Source organism: Peromyscus eremicus, chromosome 7, assembly GCF_949786415.1.
Source record: "Peromyscus eremicus chromosome 7, PerEre_H2_v1, whole genome shotgun sequence".
Lineage (NCBI taxonomy): Eukaryota > Metazoa > Chordata > Mammalia > Rodentia > Cricetidae > Peromyscus > Peromyscus eremicus.
The window spans coordinates 94,742,318-94,769,004 of NC_081422.1; the positions used below are offsets into that span (position 1 = coordinate 94,742,318).

The window sequence follows — 26,687 nt, forward strand, 5'->3', positions numbered from 1 at the left end:
ACTCAGGAGGCAAAGGCAGGATGATCTCTGTGAGTTTGAGAGCAGCCTGGTCTATCAAGACAGCCAAGGCTACACAGAGAAACCCTGTCTCCAATAAATAAATAGATAAAAGAAACATTTTCCCCAGGTGTAGCGGCTCACACCTTTAATGCCAACACTCAGGAGACAGAAGCAGGCAGGTCTCTGAGTTCAAGACCAGTCTGGTCTACATAGCAAGTTCCAGGACAGCCAGAATTACATAGAAAGACCCTTTCTCAAAACAAAACAAAAACAGTTTTCAAGTTTTAGAAGTTTATAACCACAGAAATTCAATCTGAGACTCCTAGTCTTGTGTCTTTGGTGATGGAGAATGATACTCTTCTACCACAATTACATTTTATTAATAGTTATAAAGACACCAACTTCATGACATATTTCATCTATTTAATATTTATGCTTTAATATATTAGTCTGGAATATTTTTCTGCATCTGCATAATTATTTATACTATATAGCACTCTATCAATATAGCACTCTATCAATTATATAACACAAAAGACATCTACAGGTAAATATTAAAATGGCAATGTACATGTTAGTAACTAGACATTAACAAGATAATAATAACCTGGTATTCATTTAATGGGAGAGTCCAGTATTTCCTGATAATCTTCCCTCCTTACATTCCTCCAATACAGTTTATAGCCAGCAAGGACAAATACACTAATCATAATGATCACCCCTCCAAAAACATCGTAAACACTAGGAAATATGTGTAACACTAGAAGCTGTAAGACCATAGCTACCACAATCTCCAGATGCTGTACTGTGCTGACCAAAGCTGGGTGGAATTTGTCTAAGGCATAATAAACTCCTAAGAATGCTACAGTAGAACAGATGCATATAGCAATAAGATAGCTCCATGTTTCTCCATCTAAAGGGATAATCGGTTCTTGAAGAACAAACATAGTAGAAACTCCCCAGACTGTTCCAGTCCAACCAAAGGTAAACAGTGCAGTCCACATGCTGATCTTCTCCCTGATGGATCGGTACACGATCATAGAAAGAGCAGTGGTCAGTCCGGCCATCACAGTCATAGTGTACCCAAAGGCTTCTTTCCAGGCATTTAACAAAGAGTTGTCTTCATCAGCGATATTGGGAATCATGACAAGACAAACGCCTAAGATACTGCAAACCACTGTAGCCATGTCAACGTAAGCCATTTTCTCATCTACAAGTAAAAATGCTAAAATGGCGCTGAAGACTGTGGTTGTGGCTCTCCACATCGTGGTCCCATTGCTGGGAGGAACTATGGAGAAGGAGGTATAAGCACAGGTGATAGAAATAACATTGCATACACCATAAAAGAAAAGTCGTAATCGGTATCCGCTGGGTCCAAAAGGAGCTTCCTGGTAATAACACACAACTAACACCGATAAGACCTGCAAGACAGAACGGATAAAAATCAGTTCTAGAGATGGAACTTTAGAACGATCAGAAACAAGCCTAGTGATGAGAGCCACACAGCCATGAGCCAAGGCAGATCCAAACAGCACTATCCACATTTTTCGGGACTGAAAAATGTTTTTTTCTGCAAAGCTCTGGAATTGTGTCATCCCACTGGCTCTTGAGTCTTCTGTTAGTGGAGGCTGAGTGTCCATGGTTCCAAACAAAGTTCTTCCTTTTCTCTTCATTTCACTCAGCAGACTTTTCTTTGGATTTTCTTCCATAAATTTGCCATAGTCTTCATTGATTTCCTCATATCTGTCGTCCCCAGGTTGGGGATAATGAGAGGTATATTTCACCATGACTGTGTTGGGATGTATTTTCACCCGTTTTTTAACTGGATATTTTTTGGATGGAGAAGTATCCATTTCTTCAGATAATAAATTCTATTTAAAGAAAAAGAAAAAGAAAAAATATACGTGTTTATTGCATTGAAAACCACATTACTATTTTACAGATATATACTATTTCAATGATGGAAGGTAGAGAGTATAACAGGAATCTGGAAAGAAAACGTAGTAGGAAATTTGATCTGGCATATGCATTATCATATATATGAAGCCCAATGGAATTTTCCACCCTCTTATCACTCCTATTGTAAACCTGTTCCAATGTCTCCCTGTATTTGTTCTTACTTAGCTCTTTTGTTTGCTTGATTAATTGGTTTTTTGAAATAGGAACTCTTGATCCTCCTGCCTCCAGCTCCCAACTGCTAGGATTAGAGGCATATACCATAGACCCGGCTTGTCTCTTTCAGCTTTATGCCTGATTTTTACATGACACACTGATATTTTCCCATATTCTCATTTCTACCCATCTTAAAAGAAAAACACAAAAAATTAAAAGTCTCATCAATCACACCTTGCCTTTTTATTGTGTCCATTTGTCTATGCTCTAAAATTGTAAATACATAAATCCAAAGTATTTTAAAGATGTGTGTGTGTGTGTGTATGTGTGTGTGTGTGTGTGTGTGTGTGTGTGTGTGTGTGTGTGTGTAGGTATGTAGGTATGCAGGTATCCTCACAGGCCAGAAAAGGTAGTTGAATTCCCTGGAATTGGAGTTGTAAGTTGTTGTGAGCCACCCAACATGGGTGCTAGGACCCAAACTGAAAGAGCAGGAAGTGCTTTTAACTACTGAACCTCTCATCAGTCTCCCAAAGTATTTTATGTAATTCTACATAATAACAGAATCTAAGCCAACTGGCACATATCTATAATCCCAGCACTTGGTATTATGATATGCTGTCGGTTAGGAAAAAATATTAAGCATCTTTCAAAGTAAGGATTAAAGAAATACTAAATATAAAGAATTTCCCACAGAAGTATATATAGTAAACTCTCAATAAATGTTAGCAGTAAGTTTGGCTGTTTTCACCTATAATTATCCTATGAAACACTGGGTATCTTTTACAGTGTTACTCTTTCTCACTCAGCCTGCCTTCCTGTCTTTATTTGAACAATTTCCTTTTCCTTCTCAGTGATTCTTTTCTTCCACCATAAAAGATGATCTGGCAATATACCTTACCAGACAGGTGGAGCCCCCTGGAGTTCTCCACCCTAAAGGGAAGAACAAAGGAGAAAAGAGGAATCTTCTTTCCTCATGATTCCCCAAATCCTTGCCCAAACTCATCAATTCCAGGACTTAAACCATGACCCCAGAATCAAATCCAGTTCTGTTCTTTTGACACCATCTGGAAAGCCAGCTGTTCTGTTACTCCCTCTTCTGAAAGTCCTTTTCCACTGGAAACAGTCATGGAAAATACCAGCCATGCCTCCAGACCCTCCAGACCTAACCAGCCTCTTCCTGCAGTCTCTCCAGCATACCGATCTCAAGAAATCCCACTATTTATTTCTCACTTCTATCCATTTCTATTTTAAAATTGTGTCTTTAGCTTCAATGACCTTGAACTCAATCATAGTCTCAATCTCCAAGAAGGAGCTTTCTTCCCAGCTCCCTCACTCATGTTGGTGATCTCACAGTCCCTCCAGATCCCCAAGGTAGAAATCAAGGAATATTCTGAATTCTCCTTTTGGCCATCACACTCCAAATTGGTTCATTCTTACTGTCTTTATCTTTGAAATATTTCTTGAATTTTTCTTTTTTCTCTAATTCCATGTTAATGTCATTATTCTAGAAGAAGCCAGTATGAGTTCCAGACAAGAACATTACCCTGGCATCCTGTCTGCCCTCTTTGAGTTCCAGCCCTCCTCTAAATCCCATGTGTGTTATCCTGTTGTCACATTAATCTGCCTCTAAAAGATTAAGAACAGAAACTTTCCTCCAAGTTTTCCCCATCCAAGAACCAAACATTCTCTGCAGACCTCCTGTCTACACTATCAATATCAACTAACCCAGTTCACGCTGTAATCCCAACACTTAGGAGGTAGAGGCAGGAAGACCAGGAAGTAAAGGCCATCCTCAACTACATAGTGAGTGGGTTTGAGGCTAGCCTGGGCCACATGAGATGCTGTCTCAAAACCAAAAAAGAAAGGTTAAATTAGTTTCTCTGCCAGGCACTTGAGACCCTGCTTAGTGTGGCCCTAGTCTGAACTCAGCCCCTTGGCATCCACACTTTGCTCCAGTAGTCTGTGTGGTATCTCCATGACCTTGTACCATGTATGTAAGAAATCATTTCCCAAGCTTTCATTCCACTAGTGTCTCCTCTGCTCCAGTGTTCTGAATACTGATCGTCGGTTAGGACCTAATTCAAAGTCTGTCTTTAGGAGCAAGCCTTCTCTGACTTCTCCAGACACTTCTTCATCTAAACAATTGCAGCTCTTCTAATCTAATTTGTATAATGTAATCATGTTGCTTCCTGCTTGGCTCAGCTCTGGAGTTTTATGTTCCTAGTTACTGTACCCAATTTAACTATGCCAATTCTCCTTTCCTTGATGGCCAGTAATTATCTTAATGAAATTTTACATTCCATAACTTCCCATTTGCTGCTATCATTAAAATTTTACCTTATATTCATTCAAAGCTTACTGCTACGGGCCAAATCTACAGCTCTAGAGACATGATTAGGGAGTAAGAGTAGCTTGCTATTTTATTCCTCCTGTTTTCTCCCTTTGGGGGCTGTAGAAGGGTTTTTTAGGCTGTCAAGATAGCCAAGGCTCAGTGACCAAGGGTGTACTCCAAAGAGGCTGATGATCTGAGTTCAGTCCCTGGACCTCACATGGTAGAAGGAAAGAACTGAATCCTGAAAACTGTCCTCTGACTTCCATGCACATGCCATGGCACATGTGTGCCCATGCATACACCCACATACCATACATAAGTGTTTTAAAAACTGTAAAGGAAGGTTTGTCTTCATTGCTTCGGTCCTATCTTTGGGCTGTAGCTTCTCTAGTGTACTGGCACAGAGAGGAAGGAAGATGAAAGGGCACATGTCGTGCACTGGCTCCTCTTGTGTAATAGCCTACTGATGTAGAAAGTAGGCCAAGCTGAACTCCAGACCTCACTTATTTGATCAAACACAAATCTAAATGATGCCATGAGTAGATTTTGTAGATACGATTAAAAACCGCTAAACCAGGTATTGTGCAAGCCTGTAATCCCAGCACTTGAGAGATAGAGGCAGGAACATCAATTCAGGACCAGCCTCAGATACACAGGGTGTTCAAGGCCAGCCCAAGACCTTGTCTCAAAAAACAAACAAACAAAAAAATCCAAATCAGTCGAATTTAACTTAATTTAAAGATTGTGTGACTTATGGAGTTGGAGCTAACCTAATAAGGAGAATGTCTAAATGATGCTTACTCATTTTGTGATTTCAAAGATCCAAATATTTGATGCCCTTAAAGTTCCAAGTTCCTGCCCATGAACTACTTTTCATTACTTTCCTCAGACAGCACAGCTTTAGTCTGTATTCACGGGTTTCCAACTTGCTTGTAATCTCCCCTCCCTGGTCACCTCTCATCTATAGGCTATATCAAGCTTCATATTAGTGTAAGTCATTTCCTTATGATAATTGCCTTGGTGGTCCTGAATTTCACACTCTCATCCTTTGAATTGTTTCTGTCAATATTTTTGTCTCTTTGTTAGATATCCTTGAGGTTGCAGGCATGCCTTTTCTCAGGTCAGTTCCAAAGGTCCTCAATACACAGATCTTTGCTATGGGAGATGTTTGTACTGCGGGGCTTACAGTTTGCCAGTTTTTGATGTTTGGCCTTCTTGATGTCGTGGACAAAAACCAACTGTATTTACTTGGCCCTAAGAGACTCACATTCCCTTGCCATTCTAAACAGTGACTGGACCCATCACTGCTCACCCTTTTCTTTCCAACTATTTTCTCTGTGCTCAAAAAGCAAGAGGCAAATTAAAATGTCCTTTCTAGGCATATTTCCAACTGGTGAGTGAGAAGGCACAACTAAATTAAGATGCCATTGTTTTTTAAAGGCTCTGAGCCCCTGTTGTTCATACATCTTTATTAGGTATAGTTCATCCCAAATCACTTAATAGGAAAAGAAGAAGAGAGGGAGGAGGAGGGAGAGGAGGAAGAGGAGAATTAGAAAGAGAGAGAAACACACAAGGAAGTGGTAGTGAGTCTGGAGTGAATGACTGAGGACAAAGGGGTTCACTGAAAGGTTGGAAACAATGGCTTATAATGCTTTATAAAGACTACTGACCAGTAGCTTTTTTCTATTTTCAAATTTGGGCCTAGAATAAAATATACCTTGAGTTTGCTTAAGAACAATAATCAAGAAATGCTAACATCTTGGAATTGGCTTTATGAAATAGGTAAAGTACTTCAAAATATTTCATAGTTGTCACCAGAATTATGATGACACTTCATTAAATCCACATTAAAAAGTGAGTGCCTAATTTCTTAGTACTTTTTATACTAGCCAGAAGTAACTATTTTCTACATTTTAAGTTTTGAAGAGTAAAAAAGATACAATTTTAGATTGATATGTGTATATATGCACTAATACATATTGACTGTGTGTGTGTGTGTGTGTGTGTGTTTTGAGATAGGGTCTCCTATAGCCCAGGCTAGTCCTCTTGTGATAATCTTCCTTCCTGCCTCAGGCTACTAAGTACTAGGATGTGTAATCAAGCTCAGCACAGGGCTTTGCTTCTCCTTCTCTACTTAGCCTCTATGTGAGAGGGCATTTGTCACTGCAGGCACCGCCTGCCTGCTGGGTGGAATAGGAAGTGCTCTGGCAATCCCAGTATCATCTCCAGCTCTGTGAATGCAGGGCTGGAAGCCCAGGTGAACTCCAAATAGTAGATGGCATTGTCCAACATGTCTCCCATCAGGAGTGACCAAGAGGTAAGAACCAAGTAGTAGTAGAGGTGTATATGGGGACACTGCTAATGTGCACCCCAGGTATGATGATTTGCCCAGTGTCCCTAAAGACATTTGTCCTACTGGTCAGCTTCCTCAGAAATGCTCTCAGGGGCAGGGCTCACAACTAGCCAGTCCCTACATGAAGGGTCACCTATATTTCCCACACAGTATTCATGTCCTAGCAGACAAATCTTCTATCTGGCTCTGATTTCCAAGGGTTTAGTCCATCAGGGCAGGGAGGATATATATGGTAGAGCAAAGCAGCCTATATCATGGTGACCAGGAATCAGAGAAAAGGCTAGGCTGGGCTTTAAATTGTCTAGACACTAGTGAATTTGTACACAATTTGTGAACATAACAAAATAATAGCTTATTTTACATATTTATGCTAAAATGTTACTTGGGGGTTTTAAAGGATGAATTCCAACTAGGTACAGTTGCATGCACCTATAATCCTAGAACCTGGGAGGATAAGGCAGGAAGATTATAAGTTTAAGGCCAGCTTGGGCTACAAAGTAAGACTATGTCTCAAAAGAAAGAAAAGGCAGGCTGGAGAGATGGTTCAGTGGTTAAGAGCGCTGGCTGTTCTTGCAGAAGACCCAGGTTTGGTTCCCAGCACCCACCTGATGGTTCACAACGACCTGTAACTCCAGTTTCAAGGAATCCAACTCCCTCTTCTGGTTACTGAATGCAAATGGTACACATGAAATCATGCAAGCATTCACACATAAACATAAAAAATAAATAATATTTTTTTAAAAAAGAAAAGGGAGTATGTGGTGTCTTAGTTCTATTGCTGTGAAGAGACACCATGACCAAGGAAACTCTTATAAAAGAAAGCATTTAATTGGGGGCTTGCTTACCGTTTCAGAAGGCTAGTCAATTATCATCTTGGCAGGGAACATAGTTGCACACCTGGCACTGGAACAGTAGCTGAGAGCTAAGTTCTGATCCACAGGGCCTAGCAGGGGCTTTTGAAACCTCAAAGCCCACCCCCAATGATGCACTTCCTCCAACAAGGCCATGTCTCCTAAACCTTCTAATCCTATCAAGAGTTCCACTCTCTGGTGACTAAACATTCAAATATATGAGCATAAGAGGGCATTCTTATTCAAACTACCACAGGTGGAAGGCAAAGGAAAAACCAAAATTTAACACTCATTTCCACATTATTGAGCAGAGTCCAGTTCAAAGCTAGCCTGGGCAACATAGTGAGAGCTTGTTTCTTGAAAATTAAAGAGTTTGGGCTGAGGAGATAGTCAGTGTTTATCATGTGAGCATGGAGAGCTGACTTTGCTCTCCAGCCCCCATGTAAAAGCTTGTATGATGGTACATGCTGCAATCCGAGCACTGTAGGAGCAGAGAGGATTCCTGGGACTCACTAGCCAGCCAGCCTAGTTAACCAGGGAACTCAGGTTCAATGAGAGACCCTGTCTTAAAAAGCAAGGTCAGCAGCTCCTGAGGAACAACACCCAAGGCTGACTTGTAGCTCCCTCTTGCACACATGCCTCCATATACTCATACGCACCTGCACAAACAGAAATAAACAATCACAAAAACAAACATTTTTAAAGCTGGGTATTTATCTCATGGTTGAGTGCTTATCTAGCATACCTAAGGTCCTGGGGTAGATCCTACGATGAAAAAGAAAATTGGTAGTATAAAGGTTCTTCATTCTATCCATGAACTTCTTAATGCTGAGGGGGGGAAATGTACTCTGAGTAAGCAGTGGCAAGCCTGTTGCATTTTGGATCTGGCTGTAGCTTTTAGCCCTGACAGTTCAGCCCTCAGAGAGGACACATTATGGATTTCCGGAGCCACTGTTAACCTTGTTTCCACAGTCATTGACTGCTGCTCCTGACCCTGGAACCATCTTACAAATGTACATACTTCCTTAGAAGAAGTGGAGAGGGGATGTGGATGACAGAGTCCAAATCCATCTTCATCACTGTACCAATCTGCCAACTGGTCAATGGTGGCATGTCTATGGTAATGACTGCCTGCAGTGCTTAACAGGAATGCAACAGTGCCAAAGCTGGGTGACAGCCTGCTTGATCTGGTTGTATAAAAATCAGCATACTCCAGGCTAAATGATAAGCACCTCGGCATGTTAACTAAAATCTGCTTCAGGGAAGGACCACCTGAGTGAGAAAAGCTTCGCTGGAGGCTGAAAGCAGAGACTCCAAGCGAGGTTGAGGCTGCTTTGAAGGGGTTAGGCTGACTGAAGCTAGGGCTGTCAGAGACTGCAGTGAGTTAGGTAAGCTGATACTAGATTCCATAATGAACTACATTAAGAAGAGCAATGAAGTATGTGGTCAGCAATGGCTAAGAAGACTTGGGCTGTGGCGGGAGGGGGGGGTGGGGGGTGAGGGGGTGGTAGCACACACCTTTAATCCCAACACTTGGGAGGCAGAGCCAGGTGGATCTCTAGGTTTGAGGCCAGCCTGGTCTACGGAGCAGAGTGAGATCCAGAACAGGCACCAAAGCTACACAGAGAAACCTTGTTTTGAAAAACCAAAAACAAAAACAAAAAAAAGAATAAGAAGAATTGGGCTGAACCATGAACAGTAGAAGAGGGACCCGGGGATTTTTCTGAGATGGTTCACTCTGGCATGTGGAAGGGATAAAAATTATTCTTATGGGATTTGCAAATAAGAGGAGGTACAAAGAGAGGCCTGTGAGGGCTTGGGTGTAGAGAGTGAGATGACCACTGAACAGGGAAGCTAGTCAAAAGTTGGGCTGGAGACTTAATTGACAGTTCTAGAGCCCAAAGTCAGGAGATGGCTAGGAGTGAGCTGTGAGCTGTGCAGAAACGGTGGGGCAACTGCTGCACGGAAAGGAGAAGGGAAGACTTGAGGGGAAGAGAGCAGAAGGCTGGAAAGGGGGAGTGGGGAGGGGAACTGACAGTCTGATCAGAGCCAGGCTAGCCATTCAGTTTGCTCTAATCACACATGCTGCTCTAAGAGGAACGCGGGGCTCCTCGCCACTCAGTGATGGTTAATGACTGAAGGAAGTGTAACAAGCCATGCATACCAGGCTTTTCGGGGGGGGGGGTTGTTTTTTGTTTTGTTTTATTTTATCCTTTGAGACAGGGTCTCACTATATAGCCCTAGCTGTCCTGGAACTCACTCTGTAGACCAGGCTGTCCTGAAACTCCAGATCCACCTGCCTCTGCCTCCAGAGGGGTGAGATTCAAAGCATGAGCCACCACACCTAGCAATACTAGGTTTTGAAAAAGGGGTTTTGTTGTTGTTTCATTTTTTGCTTTTTTTCCTAAAAAGGTTTTTTTTTTTTTTGGCTGTATGCAGCAGTTTTCAAACAAGGAGACAGATTTGGCTTGTGTGAAGGTGATGATGCCTGGTTTGGAACAGAGCAATTATGTTGTGACACTTTAAAATCCATTCTGGCACACTAATGAGTGTGTTGGCTGGCAGCTGAGAACATGCTAGAATGCAAGATTTTCACCATTTATATTATTAACCTTTTTATTCTTTGGTTCTAGAGATCAAAGCTGGGCCTCATGCATGACAAGCAAATGCTCGACCCCGAGCTACAGCCCCATAACCCAACTTTCACAACTTATAATCAGCACATCTTCCTTCCAGCAAAGGGCCTTTCTAATCTCCGAAAAGCCTTTTTATCAATTTACATAAAATATGCCACTCTCAGATGACACATAGTTATCATCTAACACTTATTTTCCTCCTGCCTGAAAGAAAAAAAATTGAAGCAAAATCAATTTTCAGTCAAATCAGCACCTTTAAATTCAGCCTGCTGGTGATTATTAAGGACAAAGGGGGCATGGCTAGAAAGGAGGGCAGGAATAAAACAGGGTTTCACTGTGGAACTTACTATTAGACCAGGCTGGCCTCAAACTCACAGAGATCTGCCTGCCTCTGCTTCCTGAGTGCTGGGATTAAAGGTGTGCGCCACTATGCCCAGCTAAGATGATCTTTTTATATGTGTCTACATGGTTAAATCATTGGTTTATTGTATTGATTACATGCTATTTAAATGTAAAACAAATCTTGGTTGTTGATGTCCTTCTTTGCTGCTTGTTATTCACCTGTCTTGTGAAAGAGTATCAAACATCCCAGCTGAGTTCAAAGTAGGCTTCCAACCTTCTCAGATATGCAAGAATCTTTGAACAAAAAAGGAACACCCGGGGCAAGTCTGCTCTCAGATCCCTGAAACACTACAGGCCCCACCTGTTCCTATCCGCCCTGCTCTTCCTGCTGTTTGTCTGTGCTCTTCCTGCTGTTTGTCTGTGTGAGCACCAAGCCTGAATCCCCAAACTCCACTCCAGGTCAATGTCTGGAAATACTACAGATTTGATTTGTTTTGATCATAACTAATTCTTCACATAACAGACTGATGTTACAATTAGTAAAGTTACAATTCAGTCACCTCTTTCCATATATATATATATTTCAGTAAAATCCCAAAGATAAGACCATTAAGAAATGGTCATTAGATGCCTCCTTGTATCAGACCAAACTATAAGTCACATATACAATACCTGGTAGGCAACACAGTACACATAGACATATTAAAATCATCACACTCCATTAATGTCTTTAGAACACACATGTGCACGTGCACACACACACCACACCACACACAAACACACACACACACACACACACACACACACACACACACACACACACTGCAAAGGTGAAGAGACTTAAGTTCCTGTCATGGTATGGTTCTATTTATATAAGGTAATTCATATGCATGCATACGTACTTACAGATTTTTTATTTTTTGTATAAATATCTATTTAAAAATCTAAAAAAGTTTAACCTACTTTCTTAAGAAGAAAAAACAAATCATTACTCTGTAGTTTAGTCTGACGAGTCACCCAAGAAGCCAAGCGTAGTTCTTGTATATCTGTGCCATCTGTGGGAGGAAAGTTGTGGATAAACAGACCACTTTACAGGGAAAATATGAATGGATGGTGTCTAGTGCTCAAACCAAAACAGAGGTAAATGACTACAAACTGAAGGAGTTGCCTTTGTTACTGCTTTTGAAAGAATCCAGTGTATTCGTGTGTGTATATATTATGGTATTTTCACGACAAACTAAAAATATAATGTAGATTCCAAATGGCAGCAAAGAATATACCATCATTGCCATTGGCTTTCTTACATAAGTTACCACTCCATAAATCTTCATGTTAATGTGGGAAACCTGACCTGAACAGATGGACCTCATGCTGTTCTCTAACGCATGCACAGATTTTGATCGTCTGGACCAGGAAATGGAGTCAGCACTGAAACAGAAGACAGTATCATCCATCTCCTAGGACTGCAATTTCAGAAACTGCTCAGAAGCAATATTTCCCTCTTCAGAAATAGAGCGAGCGGTATTTTTATGCCTTAATGCAATGTGTTCTTAACACAGCAGAGAAGGGGGATGGGAAGATGGTTCAGGATGTAAAGGTGCTTGCTACCAAGCCTGACAAATCCAACCCAGAAAGACCTGACTCTCACAAGTTGTGTTATGACCTACACACACACACACACACACACACACACACACACACACACACACTCTAAACGAAATAAAAAGGTTTTAAGAGCTGGGCATGGTGGCTCACACCTTTAATTCCAGCACTCAGGAGGCAGAGGCAGGAAGATCTCTATGATTACGAGGCCAGCCTGGTCTACAAAGCAAGTTCAGGACGGCCAAGGCTATTACAGAGAGAAAGCCTGTCTCAGAAAAAAACAAAACATTTTCAGAACAGAGCAAAACACAGAAGGGTGTTTGTGATGTTGGAGATGGTAGGTGAATGGTCCTTGAACCTTAACCACGTTTGGAGAATCCTTTCAGCATGGCCTTCATTTGCCTGCCTCTCCCCTTGGTCCCCATGTTTCTCATGGAGGTCACATCCCTGGGCGTTGACTCACTCTCCAGATCTTCACTTGTACCTGCTTAGCTCTTCATCTCATGACCCAAGAGCCTCTTTACTTGAGTGTCTTCATTGGTGCAGTTTTATAAGTAGACAGCCCTGGGCTTGAAGATTCAATAAAGGACTCTAACAAGTAATTAGCACCATTGAGATTTTAATTTCTTGGTCCACAGCTCTCTTATTTACTTAATGCTGTGAAGAGGCTGGCAGGGCCAGGATTGAATCCTAACAAGATTTGGGTCAAGTAGCTGATAAGGTCAGGAGACTGGTTACATCAAAGGAGAAAGAGCAAATAAATATATCCAGGATAAGAGGAGCCAGATTTGCATCCTAAGAAATCACAAGGCCTTTTGTTTAAAACTTGAGACAATCAGGGGCTGGAAACTCACTTGGAGAAGCATCTCTCTAAATGATTTGTTCCTTCTCTGGGCTCTGGAACACTTTCTTCTGGAATGTTCCAGCAGTCCTTGACATATTCTATCACTGTGGGTTGTGTATGTACATAACCATAACCCCCCGACAACATGTTATCACTACAAGAACAAGGATGATGACTATCTTTTTTCTTGATATCTTGAAGGTCCTACCTCAGAACCAGAGTCAGCAAATGCTGATAGAACAGGAGCCCTCTGGCCTAGCTGGCCTGCTCTGAGGAGAGTCACGGTTTCACCGTTGACCTTTAATCTTTGATCACATTAGCTGATGCAGAGCTTTGTCTCCACAGTTCTCCAGTCTAACTCTCTCACACTCCTGACTCTGAGTTAAGGGAACCCAAGCAATAACAAGAGAATCTGGCTGTCATCCTCCACCATCTTTAAAATCATCACTCACACTCCCTCCAGTTCTTCACTCCTGTTTAGAACAGTGGCTCAGTTAGCAATAATACACAGAAATCAAAGATAAAATAAATACATAATAAAAAATGGATCAACAAGTATTTTCTTCCTTTCATCAGGTTCTTGAGGTAAAAAGTCCAGTAAAGCTGCTTATTGATACTGTGGTATCTAAAATAAAAAGAACTCCCAAGTCAATGATTATATACAGTCAGAAAATGATTAAACACACACTCCAGTAAAACATTAGGTATGAGGATTGAGTTCATATATGGTCCTAACAGAAATAGTATTACGTGTACAAAAAGCATTGTCCTGCATTTGCCCATTGATTATATACAGCAACAATTATGTGAACCTAGAGTAGACAATTCAACAGTTTAGTGTTATATAAATGACACCATTTTAAATTATGAATACACACTAACATTTATAGAGCAAAGTAAAATTTTGGTCAAGAGTAAGAAGTCCCATGATCTCAGCTGGTCTTTGACATTACCCTGCCAGGTTAATGGTATTTCCTAGATACAAACCAGAAGGGACATGGGTGAAAACTGACAAAGGGGAGCTAGTCATTCTCCTTCCCACATCTTCCCACTATTGCTAAGAGATTAAAGGAGATTTGGCCTGATTTTATGACCAAAATATGCAGGAGGACCATTAAGTAAGAAGGAGGGAACAACAACGTGTCAATGTTTAAGAATATCACCTGTGGCACAAGGCAGCCCAGCAGGAAACCCAAGACAGACTCTGATAACCAACACTGAGTTCTAACGTGCTGGGGAGGGGAGCCCAGTTAGAACACCATTACTGCTCTATCTACTCCCTTACCCCAGATTCCAAGCCAACAGAACGTTATGTCTCTCTTTAGATCATCAGGAAGCAAAAATTCCTGTAGCACATAATTACTGAGGAGGGTCTGATCCTCACTGGGATAACCACAGACTGTTAAATTGCTAGGTACCTTAATGTTGGCAAAGATCCACCAGAAGATCTCAAGTGTGGATAGCAATGCTGTCTACCCAAGTTGAAAAGCCATCGAGGAATTTAGCCATCTTTGTGAATTAAAATACGTTGAAAATGAACTTTATAACCTTCAATTGAAATTGGGTTTGATTATCAGATATATTTATATATACATATACGCTCTTGACTTTATTAAGCCTATTTCTTTGAGGAGATTCAAAATCATATACAGGCATTCTTAACAATTTATGATTTGTGTGCTGAGAGTGCAGCTCAGTGGTAGAGTATTTGCCTAGTTTGTGCCACATCCCTAGCACTACAAAAAAATATTTTTTTAAATTATGATTTGTTAATGTACTTGCCTCCCTGCTAGTCTGTGTCTCCCCTCCTACAAATTCATATGTGACAATGTCCAGAGGTAGTGACTTCAGAAGGTGATTAGGTCATGAGGGCAGAGCTCTTGCCACTGTGATACACTGGGACACACCTAAAGACCACCAACTATGAACAGGAAGCAGAACCTCACCAGATACCTAATTTTCTAGTGTCTTAATCTTGGACCTCTCAGCCTTCAAAATGAAAATTTGCAAATTTCTGTTCTTGGTAAGTCATGTTACAGCAGCCTGAAGGAACTAAGACTCTGTCTAAATACTATCTTTTTTAAAAAAAGATTTAGTTTAGTGTGTGTGTGTGTGTGTGTGTGTGTGTGTGTGTGTGTGTGTGACTATATGCCACACGTGCAGTTGTGCACAGATGCCAGAAGGCAGCATCAGATGCCTGGAGCTGGAGTTACAGGTGATTGTGCAGCACCTGACATGGGTGCTGGGAACCAAACTCAGGTCCTCTGGAAGAACAGTAAATGATATTAACCACTAAGCAATCTCTCCAGACCTCAAATACTATTTTTATATGACTGAAGTAATTAACTCCTATTTCTAATAGCTAACATGGAAGTGTCAGTTGTATTAATTTAAAAAATACCAGCGTGAATGTTAGCCTATGTTCAATGTGGGTCTGTCTGCTTGATTCTACCTAGTCCCGACAAGTTAACTGACAGGTATACTATCACAGATAGATTAAACCCTTGTAGATGGTGCTCAGAAACAGAACTGGTGATTAGAGAAATACAGTATTATTACTATGAATAGATAATCATAAAAGACAGACACACATGACCAGTAAATACCTAGAAGGATACACAAAACCTGTTAAAGATACAGAAACAAGAATGACAAGAACAGGTGGGTGTCCATTTTCCCACTTAGGTGAGAAAGATGAAGAAGGCTGTGAGACTCCAGAAATCATACACTGCTACCTGCAATGCAAAGTGTGACACTTCCTGAAACGTCAACTTTGTTTAGGCATTTATCATGAGGAAACAACACTATTATACAGAGGAATATTAAGTTATATTAATCTGCCAGTAATCTAAATATACATAAAATGTTGACTGAAATCTTAAAATAATATTCTCATAAAAAAAACATTTATACATGAAAAATAGAAGAATCGGGGCACATGACTACAATCTCAGCATGTGGGAGGCTGAGCAGGGAGCGAGAGAGGACAAGGCCAGTCTGGCTACAGAGTAAGATCTTGCCTCAAAAATCAACCAATCAAAAACAACAAAGCAGAAAAAAATATATATCATGACCCTCCTTATTATACATTAAATTCATGATGCATATTCTTCAAATTTCTAAAGTTAAAATGTGTCTTAAAGCTGATGGCATGTCTTGTTCATTGTTATGAATATAATAATCTGAAAATATTTACTTCAAACTAATATCTGTGGTGGTACCTACAGAGCTGGACTGAGTAGGAGGATTTAATTTTATAACCTAATCTTTTTATTTCTTATAATCGGCTTTTTAAAAACATATACTCTAAAAACAATGAAGTTGCTATCCTCAGGGCTGTTGAGATGTTCAGCAGATTAAGGCACTCACCCACCAAGGCCAGTCTGGCTACAGTCTGACAACGTGAGCTCCATTTCCTGGACTCACTGTAGCAGGACAGAACAGGCTCCTGCAAGATGTCCTCTGACACAGATGCTGTGGCATCCTCCCCCAGTGAAGAAGCAAATATTTTTTAAATTTATATTGTGTTTTATGTGCACTAGTGTTTTGTCTGTGTGAGGGTGTCAGATCCCCCGGAACTGGAGTTGCAAACAGTTGTGAGCTGCCGTGTGGGTGGTGAGAATTGAACCCAGGTCCTCTGGAAGAACAGCCAGTGCTCTCAACCACTGAGCCATCTCTCCAGCCCTATGAAGAAAATATTTTAAAAAACTATTATTCTCATTTGTCTATTCCAAAATGATTTTAAACCCTAGAAAGAAAATAATACAGAATAGTCTATCAACCCCAAATAATCATTCTTTTGTTTTAGAAAACACATTACATTAATCCATAATGGATGGTTGTGGCCACAAATATATGTATCAAAAAATAAAATATCCATCCTATAAACCACAAATTTTACTTCCAGAATTTGTTAAAAGATAGTAATTAGCCAGGTGGTGATGGCACACACCTTTAATCCCAGCACTTGAGAGACAGAGGTAGGCAGATCAATGTAATGTGTTTTCCAAAACAAAAGAATGATTATTTGGGGTTGATAAACTATTTTGTATTATTTTCTTTTTAGGGTTTAAAATCATTTTGGAATAGACAAATGAGAATAATAATTTTTTTAAATATTTGTTTCATGGGGCTGGAGAGATGGCAGATCTCTGTGAGTTCAAGGCCAGCCTGGTCTACAGGGCGAGTTCCAGGACAGCCAAGCCTACACAGAGAAACCCTGTCTTTTTTTTTCTTTTTTCTTTTTTGTTTTTCAAGACAGGGTTTCTCTGTGTAGCCCTGGATGTCTTGGAACTCACTCTGTAGACCACGCTGGCCTCATACTCACAGAGATCCACCTGCCTCTGCCTCCTGAGTTCTGGGATTAAAGGCATGAGCCACCACCAGCCAGCTGAGAAACCCTGTCTTGAAAAACAACAAAATAAAACAAAACAAAAAGATTGTAATTAAACAAGTGTGTGTTTGTTCAAAGACGTTATATTCAGGTGGAGCAATTTAAGTGTCCATCAATAAATGAATGGATTTTTAAAATGGAGTATATATAAATACAAAGAAATAACATTCAGCCTCTAAGAAGAAAGAAATTCTATCATCTAGAAAATACAAATGAAATGAAGTATTATGCTAAGTGAAATAAGCCAATTACAAATACCATGTGATCCCACTTACATGGAGTATGTAAAAGGGCAAAGTCATAGAAAAGAGGAGAATGGTGTTCACCAAGGGACTGGAGGGCAGGGAGAAATAGGGTGTTACTAATTTATATGCATGAAGTTTCAGTCAAATGAATAAACCCAGAAAGTGCTGTACATTGTGCTTCTAGTCAGTACTAATGCATTATCATCAATTTAATGCATTTAAATATTTGAGAAGATAGAATTCATATATTTTTACCATAACGTTCCCCCTTATATTTATTTTTTATTTTTATATGTATGAATGTTTGCCTGTATGAATGTATGTGCACCATGTGCACACCTGGTGCCCTCTGAGGACAGAAGAGGGCACAGATCATCTGGAATTGGAGCTACCAAGAGCTGTAAGCTGCAGTATAGGTGCTGGGACTCAAACAGGTCCTCTGCAAGAAAGGTGAGCACTCATAGCTGCTGAGATATCTCTCCTGCTCCATTCTTACCATAATTTATTTTAAGAATGGTATTAGGCCAGGCATGACAGTGCATGCTTGCAATCTCACCTTTTGGGAGAGGAGGGCAGGGCGATTGAGAGTTCAAGGTCATCTTTGTCTACATATCAATTTTTAGTCCAACTGTGGATATATAAAAATCTGTCTAAAAGAAAAAGTATGACATTTGCTGGGCTTGGTAGCACTTATCCATAATCCCATATAATTCCAGCACTTTAGAGGCTAAGGCAGAACAATTTTGCATTCAAGGCCAATGTGGGAAACAGTTGAGACTCAGTCCCCCAAAAGGAAATAAACAGAAAAGTCATTTACAGAACTGTCTATAACAGTGGTTCTCAACCTTCCTAATGCTTGGACCCTTTAATACAGTTCCTCATGTTGTGGTGACCCCGCCAACCATAAAATTATTTTATTGCTACTTTATAACTGTAATTTTGCTACTGTTGTGAATTATAATTTGAATATCTGATATGAAGGATATCTGATATGTGACCCAAGAGGGTTATGACCCATATGTTGAGAACCACAGGTCTATAATAATAAAACATTGGACATAAATGTTCATGATTACAAGATTAGTTAAAACACAATAGAGAGAAGAATGGTCCATCTAAAGTGCATGTGTGCTCATATAACAGAAAATCTGTTTTCAATTTTTTTCTGGTTTTATGCACCTCTCTATTCCCTAAATTTCTTTAACTAAGCATGCTTTCTTTTTCTTTTCTATTTTTTTTTTTTTTTTTTTTTTTTTTTTGTGGCACTGAGGAGCCCACATAAGGTCTGTTGCATGCTGAGTGGGTGCTCCACACTCCCAGTCCCTCTAGTACAGCATTCTTTGGAACTTAAATGTGTGTGAATCCTTGGTTGCCTGGCCAAGAACCAAACACTTCAATCTCCAGGCACGGTGCCTTTGGAACAGATGATTATGAAAATTAATGGTGGTGTAGAGTCCAGAAACTGAAGAGTTGTCAAAAAATAAAGATGGATTACAAAAGATTCTGGGAAATGTGTGACTTACAGTGCATGATGGCTTTGAAAAGAGATGAGCATTGTGTTTGTATGCATATACTCATACACATATCTTACACACACACATGAGGTGTGCTTGCTCACAGTGTGTACTTGCACTTAGGTAATCAAATCAAACAAGCTGTACGTATGCTTTATCGCTTCCTCCAAGGTAAACCACATTTCCCTGCAGTGTTACCCTCAGGAGACCAGGCTCAACCTCTCTGTGAAGGGTTTCAGTGTCTGGCCGGCTCCGTCCTGTCCACTTGCCTTGGTGATGGGTTATTTTGGGCAAAGGTGCAAAAGAGGAAAATATGGCTGGCTTGGGTCCAGGAAGTCGTAGATGAGGGAATGAGGCGCTTCAGCACCACGGACACCGTCAACTCTGCTCAAAGTCCTTTTGGAGGAGAATAGCCTGCAGACATGGCCCCTCCAGGCCCACGTCCTCACTCTCCCAGCCTAGTGTGAGACTGTCCTGGGCCCCTTAACCCTCACTGGGAAGGGGAGTTGCTCCAGCTCCTAGCGGAGCTGGGTGACAGCCTGGGCAGTGACGTGGATCTGCGCAGCTCCCCCAGAGTGTCCTTCCTGTCAGTTCTCGCGAACCTTCTCCTCCCTCTAATGAGCCGAATGGACACACACTGAGTAAAATTCTAACCCCAGAAGCAATTTCGTCAAGAAAATCCTCATTTTCTTCTCCGTGGCTGAATGAGGTGGAACTGACTTACCCGAGCCTCCCTCCACCTCCACACTCGGCCACCGTTGGGCCCTTCCTCCCCTATCCTCTCTCGAAACAACATTTCTACAGCCATGAAAATCTCAGCCCATCTACACTGGAGTTCAAAACTCATGGGCACAGGACAGGAAAGTGATGGCAAATTCAAAATCTCAGTCAGACTCCTAAAACCACCCAGCAATTTTTGAAAGTTGCATTTGCAATCGCTTCTATGACGCCACAAGCACTCGCCAAGATTGTGTGGGCTCCAGGGTCCAGAGGAGGGACAACACCCCTGACCTTCACGATGCAGACTGGGGAAGGGCCCACACAACGGTGTCAGGACCCCGGATGAGGCCGCGGGCTGATGCTGGCTTTATGAAGCCGCTGTTCCCGTTCTCCAGGACAGCAGCGGGGAGAAGTGGACACCGGGTGGCCTTTCGGACGTCCTGCAGAGACGTGCGCCCCACGGAGGTCTGCCAAGTAGGCGGGCGCTTGACGCCAGCCAGCCTTTTCCCCAAGTGAGGCTCTCTCCCGGTGGGGAGCGGGGTTCGCTGCGCACCCTCTTCCCGGCGGGACCAGCCCGCAAGCAGGCAGAGTCCCGCACCGCCCGCTGCTGCCCGCCTGCTGGTGCTGCCCACCCGCCGCCGGGCCGGTTACCTGCGAGTCGCTGCAAGGCGGATGCGCCCGGGGCTCTAGCGGACTCAGCCGGGGCGGCGCTCCCGGTCTGGCCTCCCAAGCCAGCTGAGGTCGCCGCGCGCTCGGCGAGGACCACTGCAGCCTGGACAGCCAGGGGCGACCAGCAAGGAGAGGGGCGCCAGACGCGGGCACTGCGCCTGCGCTCTTTGCTGCCCCAACCCCCACCGCGGACGCTGCAGGAGTGGAAGCCCGCAGGAGACCACCAGGATGCCTGCCTCAACCTGGGGATTAGCCCTCCCCAAGAGGCGTGAGCGTCCCTCGAGGATGCTGCCAACGCCCTTAGGGGAAGGGGGGCGGGAGGCCAGGGACGGGGAGGGGGGGGCGCTCGCCTGTTAGAAGCAATCCACTACCAGCCAGGGCAACATAGTCCTTTGGGAAGGCACAGGCAGACAGTCTCTATTCATTTCTACCTGGTTGTAAGAACTAAAATTGATTGCTTGATGTTTAAAAAAGTGTCTAGCATCGGTAAACCTCAGGACAGAAGAGTTTTGGGTTATCCTTGAATCCTTCTGGGCGTTTTACCCAGGCTTCTGCAAGGTGGGGGCAAAGTCTTGACAGTGCAAGTGTTTGTATACCCCAACCTCCAAGCTAAATGAATACAATCTCTTAACAAAACAAAACAAACAAACAAACAAACAAACAAAACAAAAACGCTAAGTCGCCAAGGCAATGAGAGGCAGGCTAGAAAGCCACGACCTTAGGGCAGGCAAGAAAGGACCAGGCCTGAAATAAGGTGCTAGCTGTGGAAAAAGACAAGCTTCTGCCAGATTTTCCTTAGTCCATTCAGATCCTGTTCCACCCTCCTCTGTGAGTCAGGACTCACCTTGATGGAGGAAGTCAACTCTCCTCTAGCTTTTGGATGGCATGGGCAAGTGAGAGACACACAGGAAACAGAGCTATTCTGTTACTGTCTGTTTTTGATCTGAAAACCAGAATCCTCTGATAGAGTTTTGTGTTACATACCTGACCACTGGCTGTCCTCCTTCAAGTCTGGATGGCTCCCAGAGGTTTCCTTTAAGTCTCTCTCTCTCTCTCTCTCTCTCTCTCTCTCTCTCTCTCTCTCTCTCTCTCTCTCACACACACACACACACACACACACACACACACACACACACACATACACACACACACACACACACCTTTTAAAAACATAATGTTTTTCCTTTATTCAGGACATTATGTATCCTCTTTAAGTTTACTGAGGTTGGCAATACTATAAACACTTGGGAGCCCAGTGGGGTGGTGATAATGTCAGCACTTGGAAGTTGGAAGCAGGAGGATATTGAGTTCAAGGCCAGCCTCGGTTATATAGAAAGAGTGTTTCAAAAAAAGCACGGGGCTGAGAATTTAGCTCAGTAACAGAATGCTTGTCTGGCATGTAAAAAGCCTTGAGTTTAGTCCCAGCACAAGTTAGTTGTAGAAGATGAAATGTCTCCTATAGCCATCTTGGTGGGTTTCTGAGACTTCAATATCCATTGTGCCGGTGACCTAGTATAGTCCCATAGCCTATGGATGCCAACAGTAGTTTGAATAGCCCCAAGAATAGAATCTGACCATTTGTTACCAACGTGTTCACAAAAGGGCTGAGAACCATCGTACCAACATAGGAGAGTTTTGTGTGTTACTTGGAGTAGGGAGGTTTCTATATCCTCACAGAGTAGTGCTCATGCTCTCTCAGCTGCAGCAGGCTGCTTCTGAATGGGTCAATATTCTCAGGACACTCCTAAATTCCATGGGACAGCATCTGATAAAAGTGCTTCTGAAGAAGCTGCTGAGTGAGGCAACCCTGATGGAGATTCTCCAGCTGGTTCTGTGGAAAAACCAAACAGTGCTTCCAGATAAGACAAAAAGGGCATTGGTCATTGTTACCACTAGCACAACGTATCAGCTTGTTCGAAATCCAGGATCTGACCATTTATTTCTCAGGCTTGTAAAAACAAACTGCTTGCCTGGCTTGATTCCACCCCTACTCACTTTAAAAAACAAAAAGACCACTAAAACAACCCGAGATAATAACATAGCAAAAGTTACCCAAAAGGACGCCCAGGCGTAGTTATTTGCAAACACTTACTTGTTCTGACTACAACTGAGACCAGAACAAAACAATCTCCCATCTTTCACCCCTTCTAAGAGGAGGGGTCATTTGCTGTCCAAACAGGCATTAATTCTGCTGATCTAGGTAAGGAACAGAGATACAAAAGGAACCTTGACAGCAGTCTGCGAGGTTTGGCAGAGATTTTGTTTCCCTTTAAAGAAGAAATGGGGAGAGGAAGAGAGCCAAGAATGGGGGTGGGGGAGGCTAGAATGAGCTGACTCTAAGAGTGAAGTCTTCCTGGGAGTTCTGACAGTGACATTAGGATTTAGCACATCTGTCATTCTAAGTGACACTAGATACTGAGAGATAGGAAAAGAGGATTTTTAGACATTTTGTTATGTATAATAAATGGAATTCTTTTGTACTATAATCCTAAAAGCTTTTCCTTGCAACTGTCAAAAATTCATACTAAAAGGACTTTAAGGAAAGGAATGTACTTGGTATCAGAACTGGGAAGTCTATGGATAAGTACCAATAGAGAGCACTGGACTCAGGACTGCGGACAGTATCATTAAGAAACACTATCTCGTATATTTTTTCTTAAGTAGTTATTTCTTCCTACATTTCCCTATTTCCTAGTATCTGGTTTCATTTCTGTTGCTGTGATAGAATACCCTGACAGAAGTGACTTAGAAGAGAGAGAGGCAAAGACAGAGAGACAGGAACACAGACAAAGAGCAGGTTAGAGTCCATCACAATCAGGGCAAGAACCTAGAGTAGCTAGCCAAATCAGATTTAGTCAAGCTGGCTTTCTCCATTCCTAGATGGTCCAGGGCCAAAACCAAGGAATGATTGCCACCCATTTGAAGATTGGATCTTCCCACATCAATTAAGGCAATCAAGACAAATACAATCCAACTTGATCTAGACTAGCCCTCATTGAGACTCTTAGACTCAAGCTGACAAAACTAACTACCAAAGGCTGCAAAGATGGCTCATCTGTTAAACACTAGGGTCACAACCAAAAGGACAAAAATAAACCATTACACCCAGTGTTCAACTATGTCATCCTTAGCTAATTTTCCAGGGCAAACAATGCACTTATTTTCCAGTAACATGTTGGGGTTGTTTCTCACTGACACATTCTGAATCATCATAGTCAACCATATACTTTTGGAGATGAAGTATTGGAGAGGGTCCATTCTACAAAAAGAAAACCAAGGTTTGTGGAATATTCCTTTACATTGTGTGAACATATATCACCATGATTGATTTAAGAAAAAAGCCAATAGCTAAGCAGGATTTTGGGGGCAGAGAGAATACTGGGAAGAAGAATGGCAGAGTCTGGGGAGTTGCAAGCCAGAAGCAGAGGAAGCGGGATATGTAGAAAATGAGGTAACAAGCCATGAGCCACGTGGTAGAACTTAGATAAGAAATATGGATTAATTTAAGTTCTAAGAGCTAGTCAGTAACAAGCATGAGCTATCCACTGAGCATTTATAATTAATAAGTCTCTGTGTGGTTATTTGGGAATTGGCTGGTGGGACAGAAAACTCCATCTACAAAGGTTCTATTTTGCCGTAAGGAACAATACAGTTATGGACAAGAAAGAAAAAGGAAATGCTCACTATAGATTCCTGTCAAAGAAACGAGATTCATATCACATTTATTTGTTTGTTTATAGGCAACGTTGTGTAGCCCAGACTGGTATGGAATTCACTGTGAGCCAAGGATGGCCTTGAATTCTTGATCCTTATGCCTGTACTTCCCTAGTGCTAGGAATACAGGTGTGCACCACCACATCCTATTTATGTGGTATTTAAAATCAAACCCAGGGCTTCAGGCATCATCAGCAACATTCTACTGACTGTACTATAGCCACAGCCCACTTTTATTTATTTGTTTCTTTTAATACCAAACTAGCATTTTCTTTGAAAATGACATCATACTAACATGCTGAAATGTTCTTTTCAAATTTTTGTTTTTATCTTACTGTTTTATTTTGCATGTGTATATACATGTGTAAGTTAGAGGTTAACATATGCTGTCTTCCTCAATAAGTCTTCACTTTATTTCTTGAGGTCTCTCACTGAACCTGGCACTCACTGATGCAACTAGATTGACTAGTCAGCAAGCCCTAGAGATGGCCCTGTTTCAGCCTCCTTAGCTTTGGAATTACAAGGGCACAAGGACACATTGCCACCATGCTTGACTTTTCATATGAGTGTTGGGGATTGGAACTTAGGTCCTCATGCTTTGTGGCAAGCACTTTACTGACTGAGCCTACTCCTTAACCCTGAGAAGGTCTTTTAAGAAAAAAAAAAAAAAGAAAAGCTTGCTGTTTTTATACACAGAGAAGCCAGAAAAATATGTTTAATATCTATTTTGGCTCATTTTCAGTTCTCAAGTAAGGATGGCTCTTTTCTGAGTCTCATATATAGTTCAGATTCAGGATACCCAGGTCCCTGTTTACTACAGTGGAAATACTGATTTCCTTCATCAGGCTCAATGCCTTTACTCTCACAATTATCGAAGTTCAACAGTTAGTTGTTCTGGGCTAACTTGCTAAGAATTCGTTAGAATTTGGAAAGCTGAGGTGGGAAGACCTCAAGTTCCAAACCACTCATGGCTACACAGTGAGATCCCATCTCAAGAAAAAAAGGAAAAAGAGGAGAGAGACCTGGTTTGTATACATATGCAAGCAGACAGATGTGCCTTGTTGTAGAATGTTATTTTAAGGTGTGTTTCTTTTGTTTATGTTGCATTTGTTTAACTCTGTGAAGCTGTGTTACTTTGCCTGTCTAAAACACCTGACAAATAAAGAGCTGAATGGCCAACAGCAAGGCAGGAGAGAGTAATAGTCAGGGCTGGCAGGCATAGAGAATAAATAGGAGAAATCTGGAAAGAGAAGAAAGAATGAGAGAAAGAAGTAGCCAGAGAAGGAGGAGGACATCAGGGGCCAATCACCCAGCTACACAACCCATAAGAGTAAGAAATAAAAGATCTACAGAAATAGAAAAAGGTAAAAGCCCAGAGGCAAAAAGTAGATGGGGTAATTTAAGTTAAGGAAAGCTGGCTAGAAATAAGCCAAGCTAAGGCTGGGCATTTATAATTAAGAATAAACCTGTGTGTGATTTATTTGGGAGCTGGGTGGCAGGCCCCCAAAAGAGAAAAAACAACAGTGGCCCATTTAAGAGGCAGACAGATGTGCCCCACTTCAGAAGCTTTCAGAGTTTATCAGTTTCCACAGCCTAATCCACAACCACAAACCTTGAAATAAACTAGCTAATACAAAGTTCATCCCTTAGTCTTCAAATGAGTTGTAAAAATGACGTCAACAGTACACGCAAATTCCTGTTTTCTACCAATCCTGTGTTACCACTCACTACTCTAATCAATACATTTGTTGAAATCATCTTTTGCCACGTCAGATTCTTTATCAGAAAGAATATAATAATGGCCTGCAGTGTACATAGCAACATTTTAGTCAACAAAGGACTGCATATACAAATATCACCAAATAGCACAACTCAGTGATGAAAGACTATTTCTCAGAAATGAGAAGGATGCCCACTTTTGTGTGTGTGTGTGTGTGTGTGTGTGTGTGTGTGTGTGTGTGTGCATGCATGCACATTCTAAAGAATAACCTTAGGTGGTGTTCCTCAAGGCCATACACTTTTTTTTTCTGCAACAGAGTCTCTCAGATTGCAACTCAATGTGTTGGCAAGGCTAGCTGGCCAGTAAGCCCCAGTGATCCTCCCTGGCTCTGGAGTTACAATGTCCACATCCCATCCCACCACTGTCTTTTTGCATGGGTTCTAGGGATCAGTGCAGGCCCACATGCTTGCAAAGTAGCACTTTATTCACTGAGCATCTTCCCTAGCCCTGACTTTGTCATTTCTATTCAACGTAGAACTAGCAGTTCTAAACAGAGTAATCAAGCAAGGAAAAAATATCTCTGGCCTAACTGGAAATATTTTGTTTATAGACAACCCACTTTTATATGTATAAAGACCTA

The 26,687-nt window shown here is 41.7% G+C and overlaps 1 protein-coding gene across 1 annotated transcript; it reads right to left on the reverse strand.

Moving 5' to 3' along the window:
- Window positions 1-128: 128 nt before the first annotated feature.
- Window positions 129-20,859, reverse strand: Slc35g2 (solute carrier family 35 member G2). Its single transcript, XM_059268453.1, has 2 exons — window positions 20,596-20,859; window positions 129-1,871 (listed from the first exon to the last, which is right to left on the reverse strand). The coding sequence occupies exon 2, from the start codon at window positions 1,851-1,853 to the stop codon at window positions 615-617; it is 1,239 nt and encodes a 412-aa protein (XP_059124436.1). The 5' UTR covers window positions 1,854-1,871; window positions 20,596-20,859; the 3' UTR covers window positions 129-614.
- Between the last annotated feature and the right edge of the window lie 5,828 nt (window positions 20,860-26,687).